This window comes from Mobula hypostoma, chromosome 27 (genome assembly GCF_963921235.1).
Source record: "Mobula hypostoma chromosome 27, sMobHyp1.1, whole genome shotgun sequence".
NCBI classification, from domain to species: Eukaryota; Metazoa; Chordata; class Chondrichthyes; order Myliobatiformes; family Myliobatidae; genus Mobula; species Mobula hypostoma.
Window position 1 is genome coordinate 34552707 of NC_086123.1, and position 13324 is coordinate 34566030.

Consider the following 13324-nt stretch of genomic DNA (forward strand, 5'->3'; position numbering starts at 1 on the left):
GAAATTACTTTAGTCAGAGGGTGGTAAATCTGTGGAATTTGTTGCCATGAGCTGTGGAGGCCAAGTCATTGGGTGCATTTAAGGCAGAGATAGATAGTTTCTTGATTAGCCAGGGCATCAAAGGGTATGGGGTGAAGGCAGGGGAGTGGGGATGACTGGAAGAATTGGAACAGCCCATGATTGAATGGCAGAGCAGACTTGATGGGCCGAATGGCCTGCTTCTGCTCCTATATCTTATTGTCTTATGGACTATTCTGCCTGTTATCTCATCAAAGAATTCCAACAGATTTGTCAGCCAAGATTTCCCCTTTAGAAATAGTCTTTGGTCTATTTTATCCTGTGCCTCCAAGTATCCTGGAACCTCATCCTCAATAATAGACTCCAACATCTTTCCAACCACTGAAGTCAGGCTAACTGGCTGATAATTTCTTTGCTTCTGTTTCCCTCCTTTCTTAAAGAGTGGAGTGAAATTTACAATTTTTCAGTCCTCTGAAACCATTCCAGAATCTGGTGAATCTTGAAAGATAATTACTAATTTTTCCACAATCTCTTCAGCTACTTCTTTCAGAACTCTGATGTGTAGTCCACCTTGTCCAGTTGACTTATCTACCTTCAGACTTTTCTATGTTCCCAAGCATCTTCTGAGTAATAACTTTGACACCCACTTCTGCCCCCTGGGAGTCTCATTTCTGGCATTCTACTAGCGTCTTCCACATCGAAGACTTATACAAAATACTTTTTAAGTTCGTCTGCCATTTCTTTGTCCCCCATTACTACCTCTCCAGTGTCGTTCTCCTGCTGTTCGATATCCATTCTTCTCTCTCTTTTACTCTTTATATATTTGAAAAAACCTTTTGTATCATCTTTCATATTATTGGCTAGATTACCTTCATATTTCATCCTTTATTGCTTTATAGTTGCTTTCTGTTGGTTTATAAAAGCTTCCCAATCTACCTTCTCACTAATTTTTGCAATATTATATGTCCTCTCTTTTGCTTTTATGCTGTCTTTGAACTCTTTTGTCAGCCACTGTTGCCTCACTGTCCCCTTAGAATATTACTTCATCTTTGGGATGTATCTTTCCTGTGCCTTCCTAATTTCCCCCAGAAACACCAGCCATTGCAATATTGCCATCATCCCTGCTAGTGTCCCCTTCCAATCAACTTTGGCCATCTCCTCCCTCATGCCTTGGTAATTTCCTTTATTGTAGTACTGATACCCAAGTTGGTGAGGGCTTTCATTGATTCTATTATGGTTATTATAATATTATGAATTTATTGAGTATGACAAGAATCTCAGGGTTGTATATGATGACATATATTTACTTTGAACTTTAAACTGATATAACTGATTTTAGCTTCTCAAATTGCAGGGTGAATTCTACCATATTATGATCACTGCCTCCTAACAGTTCCCTTACCTTATGCTCCTTAATCAAATCTGGGCCATCACGTAACACCCAGTCCAGAATTGCCGTTTCCCTAGCCTGGTAGACTCAACTACAAGCTGCTCTAAAAAGCTATCTCATAGGCATTGTACAAATTCCCTCTCTTAGGATCCAGTACCAACTTGATTTTCCAAGATAAACTGTGTATTAAAATCCTCTATCATTATCATAGTGTTTCCATTTTTACATGCTTTTTCTACCTCCCATTGTAATTTGTAGGCTACATCCTGACTACCATTCCAAGGCCTGTATATAACTTACCAAGGTCTTTTTACCCTTGCAGTTTCTTACCTCTATCCACAAGGATTCTACATCTTCTGATCCTATGTCACCTTTTTCTAAGGGTTTGATTTAATTTTTTATCAACAGAGCCACCCCACACCCTCTGCCTACCTACCTGTCCTTTCGGTACAAGATGTATCCATGGATGTTAAGCTCCCTTTCAGCCATGACTCAAAGATGCCCATAACACCATACCTACCAATCTCTAAAGCATAGCAAGATCATCTACCTTATTCCATATATTTAAAGGCATTCTATAACAATTTCAGCCCTGTATTCATCACCTTTTTATACTTTAGCTCCCTGTTACACTTTAAGTCATCCCACTGACTGCAATTTTGCCTTTTCATCTGCCTGTCCTTCCTCATAGTCTCACTACACACTGTATCTAGTTCTATATCAACTGCCCATCCTCAGCCCCATCACTCTGGCTCCCATCTCCCTACCACTTTAGTTTAAGCTCTCCCCCATAGCTCTAGCAAACTTGCCCGCAATGCTATTGGTCCCCCTTGGGTTCAGGTATAACCCGTAACTTTTTGTATAGGTCATACCATCCCCAGAAGAGATCCTAATGATCCAAAATCTCTTACCCTCACTGGCATGTGGCATTCAAAGATTACTACCCTGGAGGTCCTGCTTTATAGCTTTTTGCCTATATTCTCTCTTCAGGACCTCCTCCCTTTTCCTATGTGATTGGTAGCAATATATACAAGTTCCGGCTGTTTGCCCTCTCTCTTAAGAATGCTGCGGACCTAATCTAAGACATCTTTGATCTTGACAACTGGGAGGCAACAGATTATCTGGATGTCTCTTTCATGTCTACAGAATCTGCTTTCTGCTCTAATTATGGAAATCACCCCCCCGCCCCCCACACCTCACCGAGCCACAGATCCAAACTCAGTGCCAGAAACCTAGTCACTGTGGCTTTCCTTTGGAAGGTCATGAACCACCCCCAAACAATATCCAAAGCGGTATACTTATTATTAAGGGGACTGGCCACGGGTGTACTCTGCACTGGCTGCCTATTCCCTTTCAATCTCCTGGCAGTCTCCCAGGTACATGCCTCCTGCAATTTATGGGTGACTACCTCCCTGTAGCTCCTGTCTATCACCTCCTCATTCTCCCGTATGAGTCAAAGGTCATCCAGCTGCAGCTCCAGTTCCTTCATGAGCTGCAACTTGGTGCATTTCATGCAGATGTAGTTATCAGGGACTCTTGAGATCTCCTGGAGTTCCCACATCTTGCAGAAACAACATAACATTACCTCTGAACCCATTCTCAGCGCACTAGCTGTGTGCCAACAGAGAAAAAGAAACTCACTAACTTGGAACCTCTGCCTGTGCTTGCCCAAGCCCGCTGAGCGAAAGCCGAACCACCCTAACACCGCCACTCCAACAATGTCCGCTCCGGTTACACCTTTGTGATTGGCCCGCCGCTGATTTCAGCCCACCGAAGAGTAAATGCACCAGAGCCCATTTTAAACCTTGCACTGCATCACCAACAAGCAACCTCTCGTGCTGATCGCAGACTGCCGATTTAATCCAGGAGTGTTCAATAACACAGCTGGCTGTCACACCGTCATCTTGTCAGCATGTTATTTACACTGACTAAACACTTCTGATACCAATGATCCCTTTTCATAATTCAACGTAGGATTTTATTTTGGAAATAAGGCAACGTATCCCTGGGGTGTATTTATAAAGCACTTGCAAGAGTACTAACACTAATGAAAGGTTCCCAGGCTAGCCACTGATAGAATGTTGTTTCGTCAGGTTTTAGATGAGACAATTGAACATGTTTATTCAAATAGAGATTTCATAATATCAGACAGAGTTAATAGTCTGGTCAATATTTATGCTTAATAAACAGTTCAATTGTGCAGATTGGTTGCTTTGGTTACCTACAAGTCATCAGGCTTAAAAAGCAGTTCCTTGGTCAGTAATTAATTTGAAAGGTCTTGAATCACTGAAGGTACTGTATAAACCTTTAACTACATCCTTTCTTTGAACATCTTTTCTATGTATGATTTCCTATCCTTGTTTATATTACAGGCACACAGGAATGCAGAACTTTTAAACAAATTTGTATTCATAGCCAGTTCCCAAATCCCGTTTCAGATTTGTAATTTCCTTAAATAATATTCCAGAAATTAATTATATAAATTACATCCAATATGGCACTTCAATAAACAGAAGTTGTTTGCCCAAGTGAGCGTAGAAAAATTCCTTGTAGTTGCACCTAAAAACTTAAAAAATCACCTTTCCTTGTCTTCTAGCACTGTGCGCACATGTTCCTACATAAAACTTCTGCAAGAAAGCATAGTTGCAGGATGCTTTCTGGGTGAAGAACTTCAACTAAATCGTTATTACTGATTAAGCTACCATGCTGGGTTTCAAATGGCGAGCTGACCAACGTAACAACTTTGTGGTGCTGACAAAGATGGTCACATTTCTGCTGTGACAGCTTCCTTTGTGTTGCAAGGTAGCATGATGACTATGATAAATAGGACATGCCTAACACCATAAAAGCTATACTTGGAAACCCCTCCAACTGTTAACTTGGTCATCAGCAGAAGCCAAAATCACCTGCATGATTATTATCTCCTCAATGTGATTGAACAGGAAAAGCTCACGTCAACTACAGGTGAACAAATGCTATCTTACATACTCTTTTTGATTGCCTTGAGAATCAGTGATAATTTATGCAGAATTTTCTCTTCGGGAGGTTAAAATTATATCAAAGCTGATCATAATGAGACAGTCCATGGGAAGACTATCTTGCTTCACATAGCAACCAAATGAGAGGCATTTTCTTGTTTTCAACAATCATTAAAATAAACTCACAAATAAACTAGATTTAATTTTTTTTACTTACATAATTCAGAGAAAAGAGTAAAAGCACACTTCTGCAAAACTACAGTGTACAGTTTCATTTCAAAGTATAAGTTAAACATTTTTTTTTACAAAGATTAAGATATTTGAAATGATTAGCATAGCTCTTATATATTTCCCTCCTTTTATAAATGGGGAAAAAATGTATAGTTTCACATTTCACCAGAATCAGTAGGAGTGTGGGGCATTCACTTCTGCAGAGCAAGTTTAAATGCTCAAAGAGCGAATAAGAATCTTGTTTCCATTTTAGATTAAACAACATATTCATTGCTAGGGTCTGCAAACAGTGTCCTTGGAACAACCCTCTGGAGATTGAGCCTCTTGCTAAGACATGAAAAGTTCGTAATGATGACCTTCAGTAGGTGGCGTTATTAGCTAACTTGGCTGCAGCTTGGAGTGGTGATGTGGGGGGAAATTAGGAATCAGATAGTGTCTACTGGTCACTATCCAGCAATCCCTGTAGGAAAGTGCCCAGGTATACAGATTAAGTGAGCAATCCCCATGAAATAATTTAGCAATTCACACCTCCCCGCCAATAACATCATTCCAATTTAACCCAGACAGGCAACAATTCTGGTGCAAAATTCAAATGTGGTCTTTAAAAAACTCAGTATGGCTGTAAGTGCAACTTCTGTGAATGTATGACTGTGGAAATGGCAACACATTTCTGTATCTTATAAAAGCTGTACGTGATCTGCCTGTTGTTTAAGTCTGTTTCAATGCAAAGGCAATTTGGTTCTTTCTATCAGAAAAACAATGCAATAAAAATAAGCTCAGGAAATGATAATTGCATCAGAAGGTTGACTACATTCCTGATCCTGATCCGTAAACTAGGCATTGGATGATATTGTGGTTTCCGAGACTAATCAGGACTGTGCAAGGAAGGCTAATAGCCAATGCTGGTGAATGCTACATATCACTGCATCAAGGTAAGAAAGAAACATTAACACCATCTGCTCGCCATGCAGATTTTCCACTGAAATGTCAAAAATATGGAGAAAAATATACTTTCTTTAAAAACAGTCTGAATAATTTCACTGTCTAGCAGGTTAATAAAGTGCTGTGCACCCGTTTCAGCTGGCCCACAAGGAGCCTTCATTGCTCCTGAAGAGAGAGCTCCAATATACGGTTCAGCATTGCTTCTTCTTCTCGCTGTCTTTTCTCTTGCTCCTCGAGCTCTTTGGCAGAAATCTCCATGGCATATTGCAACTGAGTGTTGTAGTTGGCAAACTGGTTTATGGATTGAGAGCCTGGAAAGCTCTCGCTGATGGCCCTAAAAGCATTGGATTAACAGAACAGCGATGGTAACATTGAAGAGGCACTCATTGTTCAATCTAAAGCTATTCCCCCTGAACCTTGTAGTAAAAACAGGAAAATCCCAAATGTTTGTCAGATTAGTTAAGACCAACATAGTAGTGTTACCAAAGCTTTGTAGAGTTGTAACAAGTATTTATTTTTCTTGCACTTCCTTCTAACAAGTGTACCACTTGTCTTCCAAACTGCTTGCCACACCCACCCAAAAAATGTTTATAACCTCACAACATTTCTAAGCTAGTGGAAAATCTCTGAAGGTTATTTATCCAGTGCTAACAACTAACGGATGTCTTCAAGCTGCTAGTGAAGATATTCTTCACAAGACTCCAGCACTATGAAACCCTGTTAACTAGATTCACAGGATTGAGAGGGGAAAGCTAGATGACCCAATGAATATTAAGATAGATGGTTTAATTTCACAGAGGGTTTATACAACTTTTTTTCCCCCAACACAAGTATTTTGTTCCCAGATCTGAAGGCAATGTTCTCCCATTAACCGCAAGAATTCTTGACTTTACCACAGTTAGTACTTCATTGGAGAAAAAAAGAGCCCAGCTTAATTCCAGCTCTTTGCTTACTTCAGTACAAAACATGAAGGTAGAAGAAATGAAACATTTTTTTGTGGAATAATAATCCTTTACCTCTCACTATCTTGGTTCAAGCTCTGTTCTGAGAGCAAAGTCCTACTCGGTATCTCTTCCCACACACCCTAAAATTTAAAAAAAAAACAGAAGCATCACTTTTAATTTTTATCTTGCAGCATTTATCTTGCAAATTGTGGTAGGATATCAAAGCTTCAGAATGGAAGAGTTTACTGTATCTAAAAGAACTATTATATTGCTGGTTTTGCATTAAGACATATGTATGCTTCAGCAGATATCAAATTCTCGATATAAAATTGCAAATTAATGCCAAACCGTCCACATTTATTACAACTTAGATATTTTGGTTCATTTTCTTAGATTGCGAGACCATACAGCTGGTTAAACTGATGCAAGATACCTCTTGGCAGCCTGAGTAACGTTGTTGTTTCGCTCATGATCACAGTCACTCATGTTCATACTTACTATTCACAAAGGAACCACATGCCATAACAGTCACCTTAAATAGTGTGCAAAAGCAAGTACCTCATTAAATATCAAGTCATAATTTTAAATTTAAGCCCTAATGTTAAACTCACGCCACTGCCATCAGGTTGGGAATCCAACAGACTCTGCTGGATTGCAAGTTGGATCAGCTGGTCATTCTCGTCCCCGTCAATTCCAGGCACCACATTCCGCCTGCCGCCACGGACGTGATAATCTTCTGGAACGGCGAAAACCGATGGGTCCACTTCAAAGCCAGATTCTAAAAACAGTGGAAAATACGACAGATTAACTCCCAAATACAAACATTTGGTACAATTGTAAGGATTGCATAGATAACATAGTTAGGCATGTTAGTAATTACATGAGTAATTGCAAATTTTCTATTATACAATTTGTGATACGTGAGCATCACTGGGGCAGATATCATTAGTCACCCATTTCTAACTAGCCCGATTGGAGATGATGGTGGATTGCTGCCACCTTTTCCTAACACACATTTGGAGATGATCATTTTCCCATGTATCTGCTGCCCTTCTTGGTGCTGGACAGTACAAGTGTAGGTCATTCAACTACTATGGAGGCATGGACTCTGCATATTGTTCAGGAATACTGAAGTTGCTTTTCCAAACATGTAGATATTGTTTGTCTACATTGCTAGAATCTGAAACTTTGAGACAGAATATGCCTTATTGAATGCCAGTTCTGATAAGAGGATCCTGGACCTGCACTATCTCTACCTGACTTGCTGTGTGTTTCCAGCATTTTTTGCTGTTGTTGCACAGTGCTTTATTTTTGCTGAGCACAATGTCTAAATTGATTGCGCTGACATGAAACTACTTTCCTCCTGACCTCAGTTTACACCCCGTCACCACTTTATTGGGTACAGGAGTGAAACCCGGTGTGGTCTTCTGCTGCAGTAGCCCATCCACCTCAAGGTTCGACGTGTTGTGCATTCAGAGATGCTCTTCTGCACACCACTGTTGTAACACGTGGTTATTGGAGTTACCATCAGCTTCCTATCAGCTTGAACCAGTCTGGCCATTCCCCTCTGACCTCCCTCACTAACAAGGTGTTTTCGCCCACAGATGTTTCTTGTTTCTCGCACCATTCTCGTAAACTCCAGAGACCGTTGTGTGTGTGAAAATCCCAATGGATCAGCAGTTCCTGAGATACAGAAACCAACTCGTCTGGCACCAATAATCATTCCACAGTCAAAGTCACTTATATCGCATTTCTTCCCGAGTCTGAGATTTGGGCTGAACAACTTGACAGTGTCTGCATGCCTTTACGTACTGAATTGCTGCCAGATGATTAGCTGATTAGATATTTGTTTCATTGAACAGGTGTACCTAATAAAATGTCCACTGCGTGTACTTCTAGAAGGATACAGCACAAAAGCTATTTTTGTACCTAGTGTTAGACTACCGGGCAGTTTCAAATGGACAGATAATCACAATGAATATCATACTGGTGTGATACCTCACTATTCCTGATCTCAAATTTCAAGGCAAACAGTGTCCAAAATGGAACATGTTCCATTCTCCAGAGCCAACATCCCTCGGATTCAGCACAAGAATCACCAAAATGCCGAATCAGCGGATACACAGAGAGCCCAAGAAACAGTAAAAGAGTGGAGAAAAGAGGAAAGGGAAAGAGAGGGAACAGTAAGTGGCCAAAAGGAGTGGGAAGAGATTGAAAAGCATGAAAAAAAAAAGGAATATATAGATCTTATATCTATATACAAGTCTGCAGATGCTGGAAATCCAGAGCAACACACACGCACACACAAAATGCTGGAGGAACTCTATGGAAATGAATAAACAGTCAACGTTTCAGCCAGAGACCCTTCTTCAGGGCTGAGAAGGAAGGGGGAAGACGCCAGAATAAAAAGGTGGAAGGAGGCTAGCTGGAAGGTGATAGGTGAAGCCAGGTGGGTGGGAAAGGTAAAGGGCTGGAGGGGAAGGAATCTGACGGGACAGAAGAATGGGCCACAAGAGAAAGGGAAGGAGGGTTACCGGGGGTAATAGGCAGCTGAGAAGAGGTAAGAGGCCAGAGTGGGGAACAGAAGAGAGGAGGGGGAGGAATTCTTTTCTAAAACCAGAAGGAGAAATCAATATTCACGCCATCAGGTTGGAGGCTACCCAGGCGTAACACAAGGTGTTGCTCCTCCAACCCTGAGAGTGGCTTCATCACGGCACAAGAGGCGGCCACGGACCGACGTGTCAGGACGGGAATGGGAATGGGAATTAAAATGCTTGGCCACCAAGAAGTTCTGCTTTTGGTGAATGGAGCAGAAATGCTTTATACTATATCTTATGCGCAAAAAAGTAAAAGGAAGCTTGAGTGTAAAAGAGAACAATTGAGAAAATGAGTGAATGGGTAAAAAAAAATCTAACGTGTAGAGGAGAGGAAAAAGAAGAGGTTATTACACATACAGCAGGGACAAGAATGCAGGGGGTAAAAGAAACAAACAAAGAACTGGACAATGATTAAACTAACAGGAAACAAGGTAGCAGCTCTCATGCTGGTTGGCATATTTCATTGTGTGAAATCTCAACGTGATGTGGCTTTCTCATGCTACAATTTGTAACTGCAGTTACATGTTAGAAATCTTAGAGAGTTTCACGTTCAGAACTTGGTAGTGCTACCACCTAGAGTGAAGTGCTACACTCTCCACTTAACCATTCCGGTAAACAAACGGCTTCTAACCAGTTTCTCCCCCTCATACAAAGGGAAAGATGGAACTCCACACAGATTCAAAGGTGTTAGTGAAAAGTTATTTTGGTTAGGTCTACAATCACTACAGAAAACGAGCAAATTTTAGCCAACCCCACACAAATCGCTGAAACACGTTAACCCAAAGTCAGATTGGGATCTTTCAACAAAGTTGCCAAGCAGGGGGGCGTACGAACCTCTGATAAACACTGGTGCCGTTAGGTTGCTCTGTGACCCCTGGTGTGACTGAGATGCTGCTGCCTTGAGGGAGCTGCATGCATTCACATTTCCAAACGTAATTCGTGCATTCAGTACGTAGAAGAGAGGAATTTCTGGGATAAATAAAACAGGAGGATTTTGAATAGACAATTTAAATGAACTGAAACATTATCTTTCTGACTAGCTGGGACTTAAACCAAGATGTTTATTGCTCAGAGGTGTACACAAGCAAAATTAACTCGCACAGAAAAAAAAACAAACTTACATTTATATTTTATAACCATAGGGCATCACAAAGTGTCTACAATTAGCTGCAAAGGATTTGTTAAAAATATTGTTTTTATTTAAAGATACATCATGGTAACAGGCCCATCCAACCCAGTGAACCCACGCTGCCCAATCTTACCCATCTGACTAAATAACACACTAATCCGTATGTCTGTGGAATGTGGAACCAAACCAAACCCTCACAGTCACAGGGAAAGCGTACAAACTCTTTACGGATAGTGGTAGGAATTAACCCAGGTTGTTGGCGCCATGATAGCGTTATGCTAACTGCTACGCTGCCCTGCTGTCTACCAGGTTTACTAAAGATAATGATACCGATGGTCTCTTAAGGTTGTTATAGCCGGGGGGGGGGGGTGACAATGGGGATAAGCTCCCCCTACCTATTAAATGCTCTCAAGGACCTGCATCTCAAATAGCCTCTGACAACCAAGTCCAGCTTCTGGCCTTCACATGGGGCTTAGGCTACTAACTGCTTCCACTGACGGAAGGAGGGGCAAAGGTGGGTTACTGGCATCTTAAAACCAGCCGCTGCTGGCAGATGGGTCTCATTAGCTGTAGTTGGCAGCTCATCTAGGAGAAGGAAAACTCTGATCTCAAACCTCCACTGCCTTGCAGCTATATCCCCTCATGGAGAAGGCTGCAGGAGTAAACCCCGAGGAAAAAATCCAGAGCTGGGAGTTCCTAAGACAGTCCTACTTCGATTTCAATGCTGGCAACTCCTGCAATGCTGCTGGTGCCAAACTATATAGTTCCTTTGGGTTCATCAGATGCATGGAGAGAGGGAGCCTGTTACACGGGCAACAGCTTCCCCTCCACATTGTACTGCCCAGGCGTGCGTATTTAGACAACTAGGATGCAACACTCATGGTCAACTCAGACCGACAGAGGTCTCACTCGTGATACAGATGGTCCTCCAAAGACATCAGTACAGTTTTCCGTCTGTACTGCACTATTAGTGAGGGTCATGAACTCCAGCTTCTGGAGTCAGAGGTTAATTGTACGGCTTTATATGGAAAGACTTCCCCCCACCAATCTTCTCTTCCACTGCTTCCAAACCCCACTTCCGATATTTTCTCCTACTTCCCTGACAGTGCTCAAACTTAGTAAGATATCACTTCGCAGTTGTTAATGTTCTACACTTCGAGCAGAGGAGAACCGGTTTATTGCTGAGCTGAAATAGAGTGAGCTAGAAGCATTGGACGGCAAATCTGCTTCTATCTTCACCGTACCTCAGGCTACTGATTATCAATTACAGCCCGGTGCTTAACATCATTATCCCAACAGTACTAGTTAACAAGCTCCCATACCTCCCCCTGCAATTGGATTCTTAACTTTGTCACTGGGGGACTACAGTCAGTACAGATTGGTAATAGCACCTTCTCCTTACTAACAGTCAACACAGACTCATGCTTAGCCCACTGCCCTATTCTCCCTACACTCATTACACTCTCTACACTGGCTAGGCACAGTTTAAAGGCCATCTGTAGATTTACTAATGACACAACTGTTGGCAGAAGCTAAGGCAGTGATGAAGAGGCTCACAGGAGTGAGATAGACGAGCAGGCTGAGTGGTGTCACAACCATCTCACACTCAATGTCACCAATATCAAGGAACTGATTGTGGACTTCAGGAAGCTGGGGGAAAAACACACACCAGTCCTCATCGAGCAATCAGCAGTGGAAAGAGTGAGCAGCTTCGAGTACCTGGTTGTCAGCATCTCTGAGGATCTATCCTGACCCCAACATACTGACGCAATGACAAAGAATGCATACCGGCTGCTATACTTCATGAGGAGTTCGAAGAGATTTTATATGTCAACAAAGACTCGAGCAAATTTCTACAAATGTACCGTGGAGAGCATTCTAACTGGTTGCAGCACAGACTGGTAAGGAGGTTCAAATACACAGCATCGAAAGAGGCTGCAGAAGGTTGTGTACTCAGCTATACCCGGCCATTAGGGGAACAACCCTGGCAGCATCTATGGAAATGAATAAACAGTCAACGTTTCAGGCTGAGTCCCTTCATTAAGACTGCAGTCCTGGTGAAGGATCTCGGCCTGAAACATCAGCTGTTTATTCATTTCCATAAATGCTGCTTGACCAGTTCGGATCCAGCAGCATTCTGTATGTGTTGCTTTGGATTTCCAAAGTCTCTTGTGTTCATAGGCACACGCCTCCTGACCACTGAGGACATCTTCACGAAGGTGGCATCCATCAATAAGGAGCCTCACCACCTGGAGCATGCCCTCTTCTCATGACTACCATCTGGGAGGTACAGGAGCCTGAAGACCCACCCATGTTCAATGTTTTAGGAGCAACTCATCAGATTTCTGAATGGTTCATGAACATGACCCTGCTATTTCTCTATCACAATATTTATTTATTGTAATCTATAAAGATTGTTGGTGACATGTACGCCATTTCTGCCAAAAAATAACAAATTTCAAGATGTACGTCAGTAATAATAAACCTAATTCTGACGAGATGTTGGCAGATCAGAGCTTTCTGAGCGGTGAAAACAACAACAGCAACAAAAATCAGGTAATTAGAATGTAGTGGAACTTTTACCTATTTTGACAGGAAATCCTGGTGGCAGTTGCAAAGTGATAAAGTCCCTGAGTTTTGCAAAGTGTGTGTTGCTCCTTGCCATAAGGTCGATGATTGGAATCACCTGCTCCACAAAGGACAGTGGGTATTCCTCACACAGCCACAGCGTTGCTTTAAATCTGGTTAGACCAGAGAGAAATAAAGTAAACTGAAGAGTTTGAAAAGTCCTAGATTTTGCACAAACAAATAACTGAAATTGTACATTAATGTAAAAAAAAATTGTGTGTGCTTTATAGAACTCAGAGCCGAAAAGAAACACAACATGTCAGGAAGGATCTATGGAGGGAAATGAACATTTGGCTTTTCTAGTTGAGTCTCTTCATCTAGAAGAAGAATGCCACCCAATACATTCTCTATTTCTTTCCACAGATGATGCCTGACCAGCTCAGTTCCTCCAGCATCGCTTGTTGCTCCAGACTCCAGCGCCGCTTGTTGCTCCAGACTCCAGCGCCTGCTGTTTCCTGTCTCCAACT

At 41.8% G+C, this 13324-nt stretch overlaps 1 protein-coding gene across 1 annotated transcript in view; it reads right to left on the reverse strand.

The window, feature by feature from the left end:
- Positions 1–4588: 4588 nt before the first annotated feature.
- Positions 4589–13324, reverse strand: part of ankrd13a (ankyrin repeat domain 13A) — a 39035-nt gene continuing 30299 nt past the window's right edge. Inside the window, exons 11-15 of the mRNA XM_063034225.1 lie at positions 12813–12970; positions 9935–10069; positions 7115–7281; positions 6576–6643; positions 4589–5893 (exon numbers count right to left, since the gene is read on the reverse strand). Coding sequence (XP_062890295.1) covers positions 5716–5893; positions 6576–6643; positions 7115–7281; positions 9935–10069; positions 12813–12970 — 706 coding nt within the window. The 3' untranslated portion in view covers positions 4589–5715. The remainder of the gene's footprint in view (positions 5894–6575; positions 6644–7114; positions 7282–9934; positions 10070–12812; positions 12971–13324) is intronic.